This window comes from Oncorhynchus keta, chromosome 12 (assembly GCF_023373465.1).
Source record: "Oncorhynchus keta strain PuntledgeMale-10-30-2019 chromosome 12, Oket_V2, whole genome shotgun sequence".
NCBI classification, from domain to species: domain Eukaryota; kingdom Metazoa; phylum Chordata; class Actinopteri; order Salmoniformes; family Salmonidae; genus Oncorhynchus; species Oncorhynchus keta.
The window spans coordinates 12,528,238-12,541,495 of record NC_068432.1 but is presented as its reverse complement, the minus strand read 5'-3'; the positions used below and the strand labels follow the sequence as shown (position 1 = coordinate 12,541,495).

General features: G+C 45.4%; 1 protein-coding gene across 7 annotated transcripts in view; it reads left to right on the top strand.

Annotated features, from left to right (window-relative positions):
- Window positions 1-5,899: 5,899 nt before the first annotated feature.
- Window positions 5,900-13,258, top strand: part of LOC118391007 (peripheral-type benzodiazepine receptor-associated protein 1-like) — a 172,902-nt gene continuing 165,543 nt past the window's right edge. For 6 of the 7 annotated variants that reach the window (XM_035781907.2, XM_035781905.2, XM_035781902.2 and 3 more), the window contains exons 1-2: window positions 5,900-6,192; window positions 6,903-8,363. In XM_035781907.2, coding sequence (XP_035637800.1) covers window positions 7,293-8,363 — 1,071 coding nt within the window. In that variant the 5' untranslated portion in view covers window positions 5,900-6,192; window positions 6,903-7,292. The remainder of the gene's footprint in view (window positions 6,193-6,902; window positions 8,364-13,258) is intronic. The other variant, XM_035781909.2, reaches the window with a different exon arrangement.

Below are 13,258 nucleotides of genomic sequence, written 5' to 3'. Positions count from 1 at the left end.
GCCCGATGTGGTACTAAACTCGTTTTTCCACTTGTCTCCATCCCGAATACGCACCAGACTACGCGCTCCTGAGGTCCAGTTTTGTGAAAAACTGTGCACCATGAAATGATTCCACCGCCGTAGCGATGAGAGTTAGTAGGTAACTAAACCCCACTGTGATGGCATTTAGACCTCTATAATCAATACAAGGGCGCAGACCTCCCCCCTTTTTTTTCTTCACAAAAAAGAAACTCGAGGAGACGGGTGAGATGGAGGGCCAAATGTACCTCTGCCCCAGAGATTCCGTGACATATGTCTCCATAGCCAACGTCTCCTCCTGGGACAATGGGTACACGTGAGTCTTGGGAAGCACAGCGTTCACCTGGAGATGTATCGCACAATCCCCCTGTCGATGAGGTGGTAATTTAGTCGCTCTCTTCTTACTGAAAGCGATTGCCAAATCGGCATATTCAGGGGGATGCGCACCGTGGAACCCTGGTCTGGACTCTCCACCAACGTGGCACCGATGGAAACTCCCAGACACCTTCCAGAACACTCCTCTGACCACCCCTGGAGAACCCCCTATCTCCACGAAATCTTAGGATTGTGACTAGCCAGCCAGGAATCCCCAGCACCACTAGAAATGCAGGCGAATCGATAATGAAGAGACTAATCCAATCCCTATGATTCCCATGCGTCACCATGTCCACCGGCTATGTAGGGAGTGCACGGGGAAGGGAGAATCTATCGGCACGAGCGGAACACCCAGTTTGATGGCGAGTCCACGATCCATAAAGTTCCCAGCTGCACCTGTATCGACTAGCGCCTTATGCTGGGAAGAGGGGAAAAATCAAGAAACAAAATCAAGACAAACATGTGACCAACAGGGGGTTCTGGGTGAGTTTAGTGCTGACTCACCTGGGGTGACCGAGAAGCGTTCCACCTGCCCTCTCGACTACCAGACGGGCCCACCCAGCACCGATCGGCCGTGTATCCTCTCCGACCACAGCTGGTGCAGGGGGAGCCTCCTCCTCCGGTACCCCTCGGCACGGCTCCCCCTAACTCCATAGGCATGGGAGTGGGGGAGCTGGGTGGTGGAACGAAAAGGCCATTCTCCGAACGCTCGCGGGTAGCCAGCAGATTGTCCAGCCGGATAGACATGTCGATGAGTTCATCAAGGGAGAGAGCGGTGTCCCGACACGCTCGCTCCCTGCGGACGTCCTCCCGGAGACTTCACTGGTAGTGGTCTATCAGGGCCCTGTCGTTCCACCCAGCCCCAGAGGCCAAGGTCCGGAACTCCAACGCGTAATCCTGTGCGCTCCTCTTCTCCTGCCTAAGGTGGAACAGTCGCTCAAATTGAATTCCGGGTAGTGCTCCTTTGCCGAAACACAGACAGAGCTGGGCCAATTGTGCACCACCCTATGGGACTCTCAATCACAGCCAAATGTGATACAGCCTGGATTATAACCAGGTTCTTAGACTGCTGCGCCACTCGGGAGCCCATTGCTAACATCAACAACATCATGCCAGAAACTCTAGACCCACTCCAATTCACATACCGCCCCAACAGATCCACAGATGACACAATTTCAATCGCACTCCACATTGCCCTTTCCCACCTGGACAACAGGAACACCTATGTGAGAATGCTGTTCATTGACTACAGCTCAGCTTTCAACACCATAGGGCACATAAAGCTTGTCACTAAGCTAAGGACCCTGGGAATAAACACTTCCCTTTGCAACTGGATCCTGGACTTCCTGACGGGCCGCTCACAGGTGGTAACTGTAGGCAACAACACATCCCCCATTCTGATCCTCGACACTGGGGCTCCTTATGGGTGCGTGGTTAGTCCCCTCCTGTACTCCCTGCTCACCCACGACTGCGTGGCCAAACACAACTCCAACACCATCTTTAAGTTTGCTGACAAAACAACAGTGGTAATAGACCTGATCACCGACAACGATGAGACAGCCTATATGGAGGAGGTCAGAGACCTGGCAGTGTGGTGCCAGGACAACAACCTCTCCCTCCATATGAGCAAGACAGGAGCTGATTGTGGACTATAGGAAAAGGAGGGCTGAACAGGCCCCCATTAACATTGAAGGGGCTGAAGTGGAGCATGTTGAGAGTTTCAAGTTCCTTAGTGTCCACATTACCAACAAACGATCATGGTCCAAACACACCAAGACAGTGAAGAGGGCACGACAACACCGTTTCCCCCTCAGGAGACTGAAAAGATTTGGCATGAGTCCCCAGATTCTCAAAAGGTTCTACAGCTGCACCATTGAGAGCATCCTGACCGGTTGCATCACCACCTGGTATGACAACTGCTCGGCATCTGACCGTGAGGCGCTACAGAGGGTAGTGCGTACAGCCCAGTGCATCACTGGGGCCAAGCTTCCTGACATCCAGGACCTATATACTAGGCGGTGTCAGAGGAAGGTCCAAAAAGTTTATTTAGTAAATATTTTCTTAACTCTATTTCCTGATCTGCATTGCTCGTTGAGGGCTTGTAAAGTAAGCATTTCACTGTAAGGTCTACGACCTGTTGTATTTGGCGCATGTGACAAATACAATTTGATTTGCACCGCAATAGTTAAATAGGATAGACCTTTTACTAGAACACAGTATATATACTGAACAAAAATATAAATGCAACATGCAACAGTTTCAAAGATTTTATTGGGTTACAGATCATTTAAGGAAATCAGTCAATTGAAATAAATAAATTAGGCTCTAATCTATGGATTGCACATGACTGGGCAATCCATAGATTGATGGCCTAGCCCGTCCAAACCCGGACGATGCTGGGCCAATTGTGCACCACCCTATGGGACTCCCAATCACGTCCGGATGTGATGCAGCCTGGATACAAACCAGGTACTGCAGTGAAACCTCTTGCACTGAGGTGCAGTGTCTTAGACCACTGCGCCACTCGGGAGCCACTCGGCATAGGCCCACCCACTTGGGAGCAAGGCCCACCCACTGGGGAGCAAGGCCCAGCCAATCAGAATGAGTTTTTCCTCACAAAATGGCTTTATTACAGACAGAAATACTCCTCAATTTCATCAGCTGTCCAGATTTCTGGTCTGAGATGATCCCACAGGTGAAGAAGCCAGATGTGGAGGTCCTGGGCTTGCGTGGTTACACATGATTGCGGTTGTGAGGCCGGTTGGACGTACTACCAAATTCTCTAAAGGAGGCTTATGGTAGAGAAAGGAACATTTTATGGCAACAGCTGTGATGGACATTCCTATAATAATAATAATAATAATTCCTGCATTCCTGCAGTCAACATGCCAATTGCCCGCTCCCTCAAAACTCTGTGGCATTGTGTTGTGTGACAAAACTGCACATTTTAGAATGGCATTTTATTGTCCTCAGCACAAGGTGCACCTGTGTAATGATCATGCTGTTTATTCAGCTTCTTGATATGCCACACCTGTCAGGTGGACAGATCATCTTGGCAAAGGATAAATGTTCACTAACAGGGATGTAAACAAATTTGTGCACAAAATTTGAGGTAAATGATATTGTTCTGCATTTGGAAAAATTCTGGAATATTTTATTTCAGGTCTTGAAACATGGGACCAACACTTAACATCAGTGGAGGCTGCTGAGGGGAGGATGGCTCATAATAATGCCTGGAACAGAGTGAATGATACCATTCCACACATTCCGATCCAGCCATTACCAAGAGTCTGTTCTCCCCAATGTATATACACTCTGGGCTCCGACATTGCTTGTCCTAATATATCTTTATTTTTTAATTCCATTCTTTAACTTTTTAGAACCTTCTGTATTGTTGGATATTACTGCACTGTTGGAGCTAGGAATACAAGCATTTTGCTACATCCGCAATATCTGCTAAATGTATTTTTTATTTAACATTTAAGTAGGCAAGTCAGTTAAGAACAAATTCTTATTTACAATGGCGGCCTACCCCGGCCAATGCCTAACCCGGACAACGCTGGGTCAATTGTGCGCAGCCCTATGGGACTCCCAATCACGGCCGGTTATGATACAGCCTGGAATTGAACCAGGGTCTGTAGTGACGCACTGAAATGCAGTGCTTTAGACTGCTGCACTCAATGAACAGGATGCGGTAACATACAGTACACAGGCCTCTGTCTTTTTGTATGTGTGTGTGTCTCTCTATCGTTCTGTCTGTCTCTCACCCTCTCTCTGTCTGTCTCTCTTTCTCTCTCTCCGATTCTCTCTTTGGTGCCAGCTGTCTGCCACACGTGAACAGGGAGAGATGGGAATGAGAGAGGGAGCAGCCCAAGGACACCCTGATAACAAAGAGGAGTGTGCAAAACCACACACTTTCTCTCTTTTTCTCTCTCTTTCCTCAAACATAAAATTGTACTGAATCACAAGTGCACACAATCATATTCACTCTGTATTTTATGTTTTTTCATCATCAAATTTTGTGTGCAAGGCTTGGAGTTAATTTCACCAGGCTAATGGAGTTTGTTGGCGTAATTACCAGAGTAGCCTAGATAACAGACAGTCATTCTCCACATCAGGTCCTTGTTAGCTCAAACTCCCTCCAGTGGCTAAACAAGATACAGTACATTCTCCCCTGGTGGACGTGGCACAATGGAATTGAAAAGATATGTAGCATACCTCAGGGGATTTAATCCATTCAATATCACAGGAAGTATTTTTTCCACATATTTATGCAATCCCAGGTATCATGTTATATGTTCCTGCTGGTCTGGACATATTCTCATGTGAAAAATGTAATAGTGCAAAACCTGTGTTATTCTATTCCCATAACTCAAAGCATGCACAAAGACCTATTTATGACAGGTACAGTTGTCTTCTTTAATGATGAGAGGGGGTCATGTCAGATTGTGATTAGGGAGCTGAGGTCACCAGGGTCCTCTTCACTTTCATCTGGGGTACTGTACTATTGATATAATCTGGTTAAAAAACAGTGTTCAATCTGGTTTAACAAAGCTACTATAGACATGCCCCTAAACATGTAGCTAGTTGAGGTCACCAGGTCTTTTTCACTGTGGTGTACTTATACCTTAGAGACCTGCCCCTAAAATGTGAAACGCAACCCTTCTCATGTTCCTCTCAGTGACGTTTAAGGTAGAAATCAAATCTCAAGGGTGCAGTTGTCACAAAGAAAACAAGGCAAAAAACAACATAGATCAACAAAACAATGTAATGCTTCACAAAACTATTTTTCTCCCTTTCCGAGATTTGGTCGGGTGTGGAGCTGGAGGGCAGGGACAGCTTCCTCCTCTCAGAGTTTGGAAATCAGGGCATCAGGCCAGCATGAGAAAACATTTAGAAGAGAGAACCAGAGGGAAAAGAGTGAAAGAAAGGGAAGTTCACAATGATCTCTTTTCCCCAATGTCTCAACCTGTAGAGACACCTGACACTACTGATTGAGTGAATTCATATCCCTGTGATGGCAGCAAGGAATAAAACAGCAGATAGTAGCTGAAGGTTGAGTGTGAGAGGAATGTGCAGAGACAAATAGGACACAAACGTTTCTTTGTCACAACAGACAAGAGACACAGAGGAGGGACAGTTACAGGGCACAGCACACAGTCATCTCTGCCCGGGGCAGGCTGTCATTGTAAAATAAGAATTTGTTCTTATTAACTGACTTGCCTAGTTAAATAAAGTTACTATTATTTGTTAATAATGTTAGTTCTGTGTGTGTCATAGACCATAGTTACAATGGTGAGGTGCCTGTGTTGAACCAATTATATTTAGCATCTAATAATAGATAACAGTTATTTGTAATTTCAAATACGACTCTGCTAAAAACTCGCAGCCTCCCTTCCTCACATTTCAACATGTGAAATAGTTTATTTGTAATTTTTATCAGCCTTATAAATAACGGGCCATATGCACTTGCATGTGCAAGCCACTAGTGGTCGGTCGACTTACTGTCAACTTGATGACGGGGCAAGCTTAAGTGCTCTTCCAGAGACACTTAGAAAGGAGTAGGATCCTCTCCTGAAGCAACTGGTCCTCCATTGAGATGCGGGTTTCGACCGAGGCCACTACGGTAGTTCGAGTAAATCAAGAACTGTTGTCTTACGTGGGCACCGGTTGAGGGCTTGTTCTAACTTTAAATTGTATAAGGAATGGCTAGTTATTTTAGTAGCAACCGACTGGGTTATAACGTTAGCTATCTAACTTTGTGTGTTGCTGTAGCTACCATTAGCTAACTGGTGAGAGGTGAGTTTGTAATGCTGTGTGTTATGTCTCGTACCTTGACTGTCATCCACGTGTGGCTACTGGTTTTTAATTAGCTCCCGGGCTAACTAGCAGTCAGCTGATTAACTAGCTAGCTAGTGGCAGATTAGCCTAGGCAGCCGATAGTGGCTAAACTAGTACAGTAGCGGATGCAAGCGAGACGTTATCTCACTCTTCGCATGTTTGTTGTCAATTCTAGCCTCTGCTCCAGGATACCTGTACACACAGCTCCTGGAGCCGAGGCAATGCCAATTCTAGTTTTGGGGCACGATGACGTCAATTCCAAACATGGCCAGAGAACTGTCCATGTAACGTCAATGAGCTAGCTACCTAATGAACATTTTATTAGGCTAAAAACAAACATGTTATCCTTGCCGAGCTATACGGCATCAACTTTTCTCAAGTTGCATTGTTTGATGCCACTTGTTGCATCCCCGACATTTTCTTGCTTTAGTGTGCATAATCAACTAGCTTAGCTAGCATGCATTTGCTAACATGTCATCCTTCACTGTGTGTGTGGATTTGAATGACGTCTGCTGCACGTGGGCAGGTAGCAAGGTAGGAAGATGGTTGCACAAATTGAGTGACACATTCCAAACTAGTTTGTAGGATCAATTACCAGTCATTTGTCATGCATGTGTATGGAATTTAACTTTTGATGACTGTTTTCTCATCTTTTGTGGACATGCAAGCAAAGAGTTCCCTAGTCTCACTACATCAACTACCAACCAATTCGCATGAAAGATAAATAAATCATGCAATCACAGTGCTTTGACATCCATCAAACACTGATTTGGATCCTGCCATCTGATTCCCTGCCATCCATCCCCCCCATCAACTTCTTTACAGTGATCTGCTGTGTTAACTTCATGCTGCTTGTTTGATAAGTATCACCCCATTACATCTCAACCTCCTGCATGACTCCTCCCCCCCATAATCATCTGGCCCTCAGTCCAACTGCATGTGTCCTCCCCTTTCCTGAACTGAGAGGGCCTCCACTAAACTGCATGCGCTCTCCCTTGAACTGAACTGAGTGGGTCTCCCCTCGGCGCGCCTACTTTTCTGTGAGTGCTTCACTGACCATGGGGAAGGACAGGGGGGTTAATGCTATGGTTCTGTCGTCGAAGAGGCCGTGCCACGGGTGGGGGGACCACGGTCGCGACCTGGAAAAGCTGCGTTCGACCCTGGAGGTAGAGAAGTGCCGTAACCATCAGGCTCACCAGAGGTTCTCTCTGGAGCTGCGTCGTCTCCGCGAGGAGGCTGAGAGGGAGCAGCAGCGGGCCCTGGGGGAGCTGACGGCCAGGCACGAGCGACAGAAGGCCCTGGAACTCCAGCGGCTACAGGAGGTGCTGAGGAGGGAGAAGGCTGCTGAGGTGAGACACCTGCTGAGATACAAAGGACAGGAGTTAAAGGTGGTAGGCACTGGGCTGGAGAGGGAAGCTGCCACCAGGCAGGCCAGGGAACTGCAGCGCCGGCTGGCTGAGGAGGCCAACACAACCATCACTAAGTCTGGGTGGAAGAGCAGGGGGGAGAACGTAGACAGAGAGCCTGGTTGTGTTTGCAGCGGTGCCAGCTGCCGTAAGCTGGAGCAGCTGCTGGTGAGGCTGCAGGTTACAGATAGAGATGGAGAGCAGGCTGAGTTCCTCCAGCGTCTCAGACAGGAGCTGGAACTGGAGAAAGACCTCTGCCACCTGCTTGAAGTTGACGGACATGGACGACGACTAGGGACCAGGGAGGTGAAGAAGAGGAACCAGAGCTCCTCCAGGGCTCTCAAAACCAGGCACAGGTCTAAGAGCTGTGTCCATCTCCTCAGCAGCAGCACCACCCAGGACCAGGAAGACCACTCCCATCGCAGTGGGCCTCCACCACTGGCCCGCTCCAGGTCCCTTTCCCAGAGCTCCAAGAGTCCCTCATCCCCTCCACCCAAGAAGAGAACCAGGAGAGAGCATATGAACGTGGCTTCAGGAAGGAACCTCAGTGCAGCTGCCCGCTGCTCCTCTCCCCTGGCTGGGGACACCTGTCGAAGCACCAGCTCCCCTCAGACCACATCCTCACCCCATGCAGGCTGGGACCTCCAGTCTAAGTCGCCTGGGTCAGACAAGTCCTCGCCCTCCAAATACTCTGACAAAGATAACATGGAGGACCACATGGAGGTAAGCTGCTTCATATTTGCATTTTCTCACCCCTCTTCCCTTTGACTATAGGTTGATGAGGTGATTTGAGGTCACCTTTCTGGTCTCATTATAGCAAATGCCATGGCTTCAAACTTTCTAATGTGCACATGCATTGATTTTGATTATGTAATGTGTTTCTGATTTGTTATTCAAGTAATGTGGGCATATGCTTTAATAATGCCAGCACAGGCTTTAAAAATGCAACCTTGCATGTTTTTATTTTGCTCAATGAGCGTGTAAGATATGCAGTATAAAGCAAAAGCAATCCTTATAGTCATCGTCTTGGAAGGAGATCAGATAAAAGCTCAAGGAAATTGGATTAGGTCTGCTGGTCATAAACACCTGAGTTGTTCCATGTCATTTCAGCAATCCATGACACCCACCATCACATACTATTCCAGAACAATTTGTGTAGTTAGAAACAGATAAGATTAGCATTCCTGCAGCATTATTTTGTTAGCTTTAATTTCTTAGATAAAATTAAATTAATTGATTGTGCCCAAATTGGCCCTTTCTTTGATTTATAAGATTCAATATAGTACCCAACATCCAATGTTAGGCCAAATTTATTCTTTCCATTGTGTAAAGGAATCCAATTAAAGTTGTCAAAAGCCACCCACGGACCCCACACCCCACGCCAATCCTACCCCAACAAGAGGTATACAGTATGAGTTGACCATGTTTGACAAGTAGTATGGAGCTGCAGTTTGGAGTATTGCTTCTTCATCCTATCTAATGTATTCCATGTGTAACTTGTGATGCAGATACACAGGGAATACGTTTCCCCTATATGCATTTAGCAGTGGAACATTTTTATAATTGCAGGAAATTAGCTTTGAAACTGCAATTGTTCTCTTAGCCCCATGATACCATTTTTAGAATTGCAGGAAATTAACTTTTTTTTAAAGCTACATTTTGTTTCTGTCATTTTGTCTTCCACCTGCTAAATTTGCCACCGCTGCCAAAACATTTTTTTTAGGGGAAACATTGGTTGAGGTTTTTTCTCCCATTCAGAGAAATTAGTCACTTGCATTATTTACTATAGGTTAGTGTGAAAGGACTAGGTTTTTCCCACTAGATGTTCCTGTTACTGTCACACTTTTTTTCTTCCATTTATTAAATGGATCACACAACTTCCTAAGCAACTTTGGGTAGAAAACCAATAGCTTTGGCTCAAGAGGAAAATAAATTGTGTGGTCAAGCCAGTCCACTGCGAATGCAGTTAATGGTGTCCTTCTCTTAGCAACCTAATGCTTCAACCCTCAGAGCTGTCCCTATGGTGCAATTTTCATATGAATACTTTTCCTACAAGCCTAAAACTTTGATGTAATGGGCTAGTGACTAAAATGTTGTGACAACTCCAATATAATACAATTATAAACCTTTGCAGTCATAACATTTGAAAACATCTATGTAGTGTGATTAGTGACATTTACCATTAAACCCAACAACATTACAAAACACTGTACATTGTGTGTGTTTGGGACTTTTACCATTGAAGACCATTAGAACTGCTGTAGCCTAATGGTTTGCTTGTTTACCAGGAATGGTCTAACTAATCCAGAACTGTTTTGAAGGGAATAAGATACTCACAAAGGGGACATTTCCTGGACAGAGATTAAGCCTAAGAGAAGGACAAACTGAATTGCTTTCATGGAGGACTGGCATGAATTGTGAGGATGACCACACAATTGTATTTTATCATGAGCAAAAGCTATAGTCTTTGCAACTTTGGGTAGAAAACCAATGTTATGATCCATTTAATAAACACGAGCAGCAAAATGTATAAAAGGTTGTGGCAGTCGCAGGAACGGTATCTAGTGGGGAAAAACATGTTACCGTAATTTCTGGACTATTAAGTGCACCTGAATATAAACCGCACCCACTGAATAAAAAAATAAAATAAGTATTTTGTACATAAATAAGCACATGTCTATAAGCCGCAGGTGCCTACCGGTACATTAAAACAAATGAACTTTACACAGCCTTTAAACGAAACACGGCTTGTAAAAAAAAAAAAAATAATAGGCTTTTAAACGAAACACGGCTTGTAACAACATTTTTAAAAATAGCAGTAAACAGCAGCCTACCAAGGAAGTCATTGGTCACTATCTTCCTCCTCCTGTGCACTGAAACCACTGAAGTCATCTCCTTCGGTGTCGGAGTTGAATAGCCTCAGAATTTCTTCATCCGATGTTGGATCGCTGCCCTCTTCAACACGCAGCAGTCCAGCCTTTCAAAACCCGTTGATGATAGTGGATTTTTTGACAATGCTCCTCGCTGTCAGCAGCTCTATTTCCTTTTCCAACAGCCAGATCGATCGCCTTCAACTTGAAAGCTGCATCATATGCATTTCTCCATGTCTTTGTCATGATGAGGGTCACAAAATGACTACCGTAATCAGAATGATGGGAAGTTTGAGCGCGCTCTATTTACGTCACATTATGTGACGGTGCTCAGTTTTTTGGCGGCATGAATCTTGTGAAAGCGGGAAAAATCCATAAATTAGCTGCGTCATTGTATGCGAGGTTCAAAGCGTGGGGAAAAAATTAGCGGCTTATAGTCTGAAAATTACGGTACTTTACTACTCTTATGGTAAATAATGCAAGCAACTTCAAAAGCTAAAAACAGTTTCACAGTGAATACATTACAAAGGATGAAGAAGCAATACTCCAAGCCGCAGCTCCATACTACTTGTCAGACCAAGAACTGATACTGTGTACTGGCTGTTGGGGTGGGTGTGTGGGGTGTCCGTGGGTGGCTTTTGATAATTTCAATAGTTCCTCATGTTTTACTCATTGCTAGGAAGAATGGTCAAAATCTGATGTTCAGTACTATATTGAATATTATATGAATCCCTTAAATTTAAAATGGCCAATTAGGGTGCAATCAATTGGCTTAATTTCTTAGATCAAACTAATGTTTCAGGAATGATAAGACTATCTGTTTAACTACAGACACGATTTCAGCACAATCTGAGATGGTATGTACCAATCCTCTTTCTTGTGCTTTTTAAGTGGAATGGCCCACTTCAAAGTTATGGGGTTTGTTTGTTGTCTTGTAAATAAATGTAACGCCTGACTGAACAGAATACTTTACTGCTAAGACCTTACATGATCATTTAGGTAATAAGTGTAGATTTTTGGCATGATTGGTTGGAAGGTGAACCTTTGCCCCAGTGTGAGACCCTGAGCGCTCCGGAGCAGGTTTTCATCAAGGATCGCTCTGTACTTTGCTCCGTTCATCTTTCTGTTGATCCTGACTACTCTCTGTCCCTGCTGGTGAAAAACATCCCCACAGCATGATACTGCCACCACCATACTTCACCATGTATACTTCTGGCCCTTCTTTGGACACTGTGTTAACAACCCTCCAGGCAAGCTTCAATGCCATACAACTCTCCTTCCGTGGCCTCCAAATGCTCTTAAATACAAGTAAAACTAAATGCATGCTCTTCAACCGATCGCTGCCTGCACCTGCCCGCCTGTCCAACATCACTACTCTGGACGGCTCTGACTTAGAATACGTGGACAACTACAAATACTTAGGTGTCTGGTTAGACTGTAAACTCTCCTTCCAGACCCACATCAAACATCTCCAATCCAAAGTTAAATCTAGAATTGTCTTCCTATTTCGCAACAAAGCATCCTTCACTCATGCTGCCAAACATACCCTTAAACTGACCATCCTACCAATCCTCGACTTCGGCGATGTCATTTACAAAATAGCCTCCAATACCCTACTCAACAAATTGGATGCAGTCTATCACAGTGCAATCCGTTTTGTCACCAAAGCCCCATATACTACCCACCCATTGCGACCTGTACGCTCTCGTTGGCTGGACCTCTGTTCATACTCGTCGCCAAACCCACTGGCTCCATGTCATCTACAAGACCCTGCTAGGTAAAGTCCCCCCTTATCTCAGCTCGCTGGTCACCATAGCATCACCCACCTGTAGCACGCTCTCCAGCAGGTATATCTCTCTGGTCACCCCCAAAACCAATTCTTTCTTTGGCCGCTTCTTTCCAGTTCTCTGCTGCCAATGACTGGAACGAACTAAAAAATCTCTGAAACTGGGAACCCTTATCTCCCTCACTAGCTTTAAGCACCAACTGTCAGAGCAGCTCACATTACTGCACCTGTACATAGCCCACCTATAATTTAGCCCAAACAATTACCTCTTTCCCTACTGCACCCCATTATTTTTATTTCTACTTTGCACATTCTTCCACTGCAAATCTACCATTCCAGTGTTTTACTTGCTATATTGTATTTACTTTGCCACCATTACCTTTTTTTGCCTTTACCTCCCTTATCTCACCTCATTTGCTCACATCGTATATAGACTTGTTTATACTGTATTATTGACTGTTTGTTTTACTCCATGTGTCACTCTGTGTCATTGTATGTGTCGAACTGCTTTGCTTTATCTTGGCCAGGTCGCAATTGTAAATGAGAACTTGTTCTCAACTTGCCTACCTGGTTAAATAAAGGTGAAATAAATCAATAAAACCATAGGGATGGTGCCAGGTTTCCATCCAGTCGTGATGCTTGGCATTCAGGCCAAATAGTTTAATTTAGGTTTCATCAGACCAGAGACCAGACCAGTTTCTCATGTTCTGAGTCCAAGCGGGCTGTCATGTGCCTTTTACTGAGGAGTGGCTTCCATCTGGCCACTATCATAAAGGCCTGATTGGTGGAGTGCTGCAGAGATGGTTGTCCTTCTGGAAAATTCTCCCATCTCCACAGAGGAACTCTGGAGCTCTGTCAGTGACCATCGGGTTCTTGGTCACCTCCCTGACCAAGGCCCTTTTCCCTCGATTGCTCAGTTTGGCTAGGCGGCTAGCTCTAGGAAGAGTCTTGGTGGTTCCAAA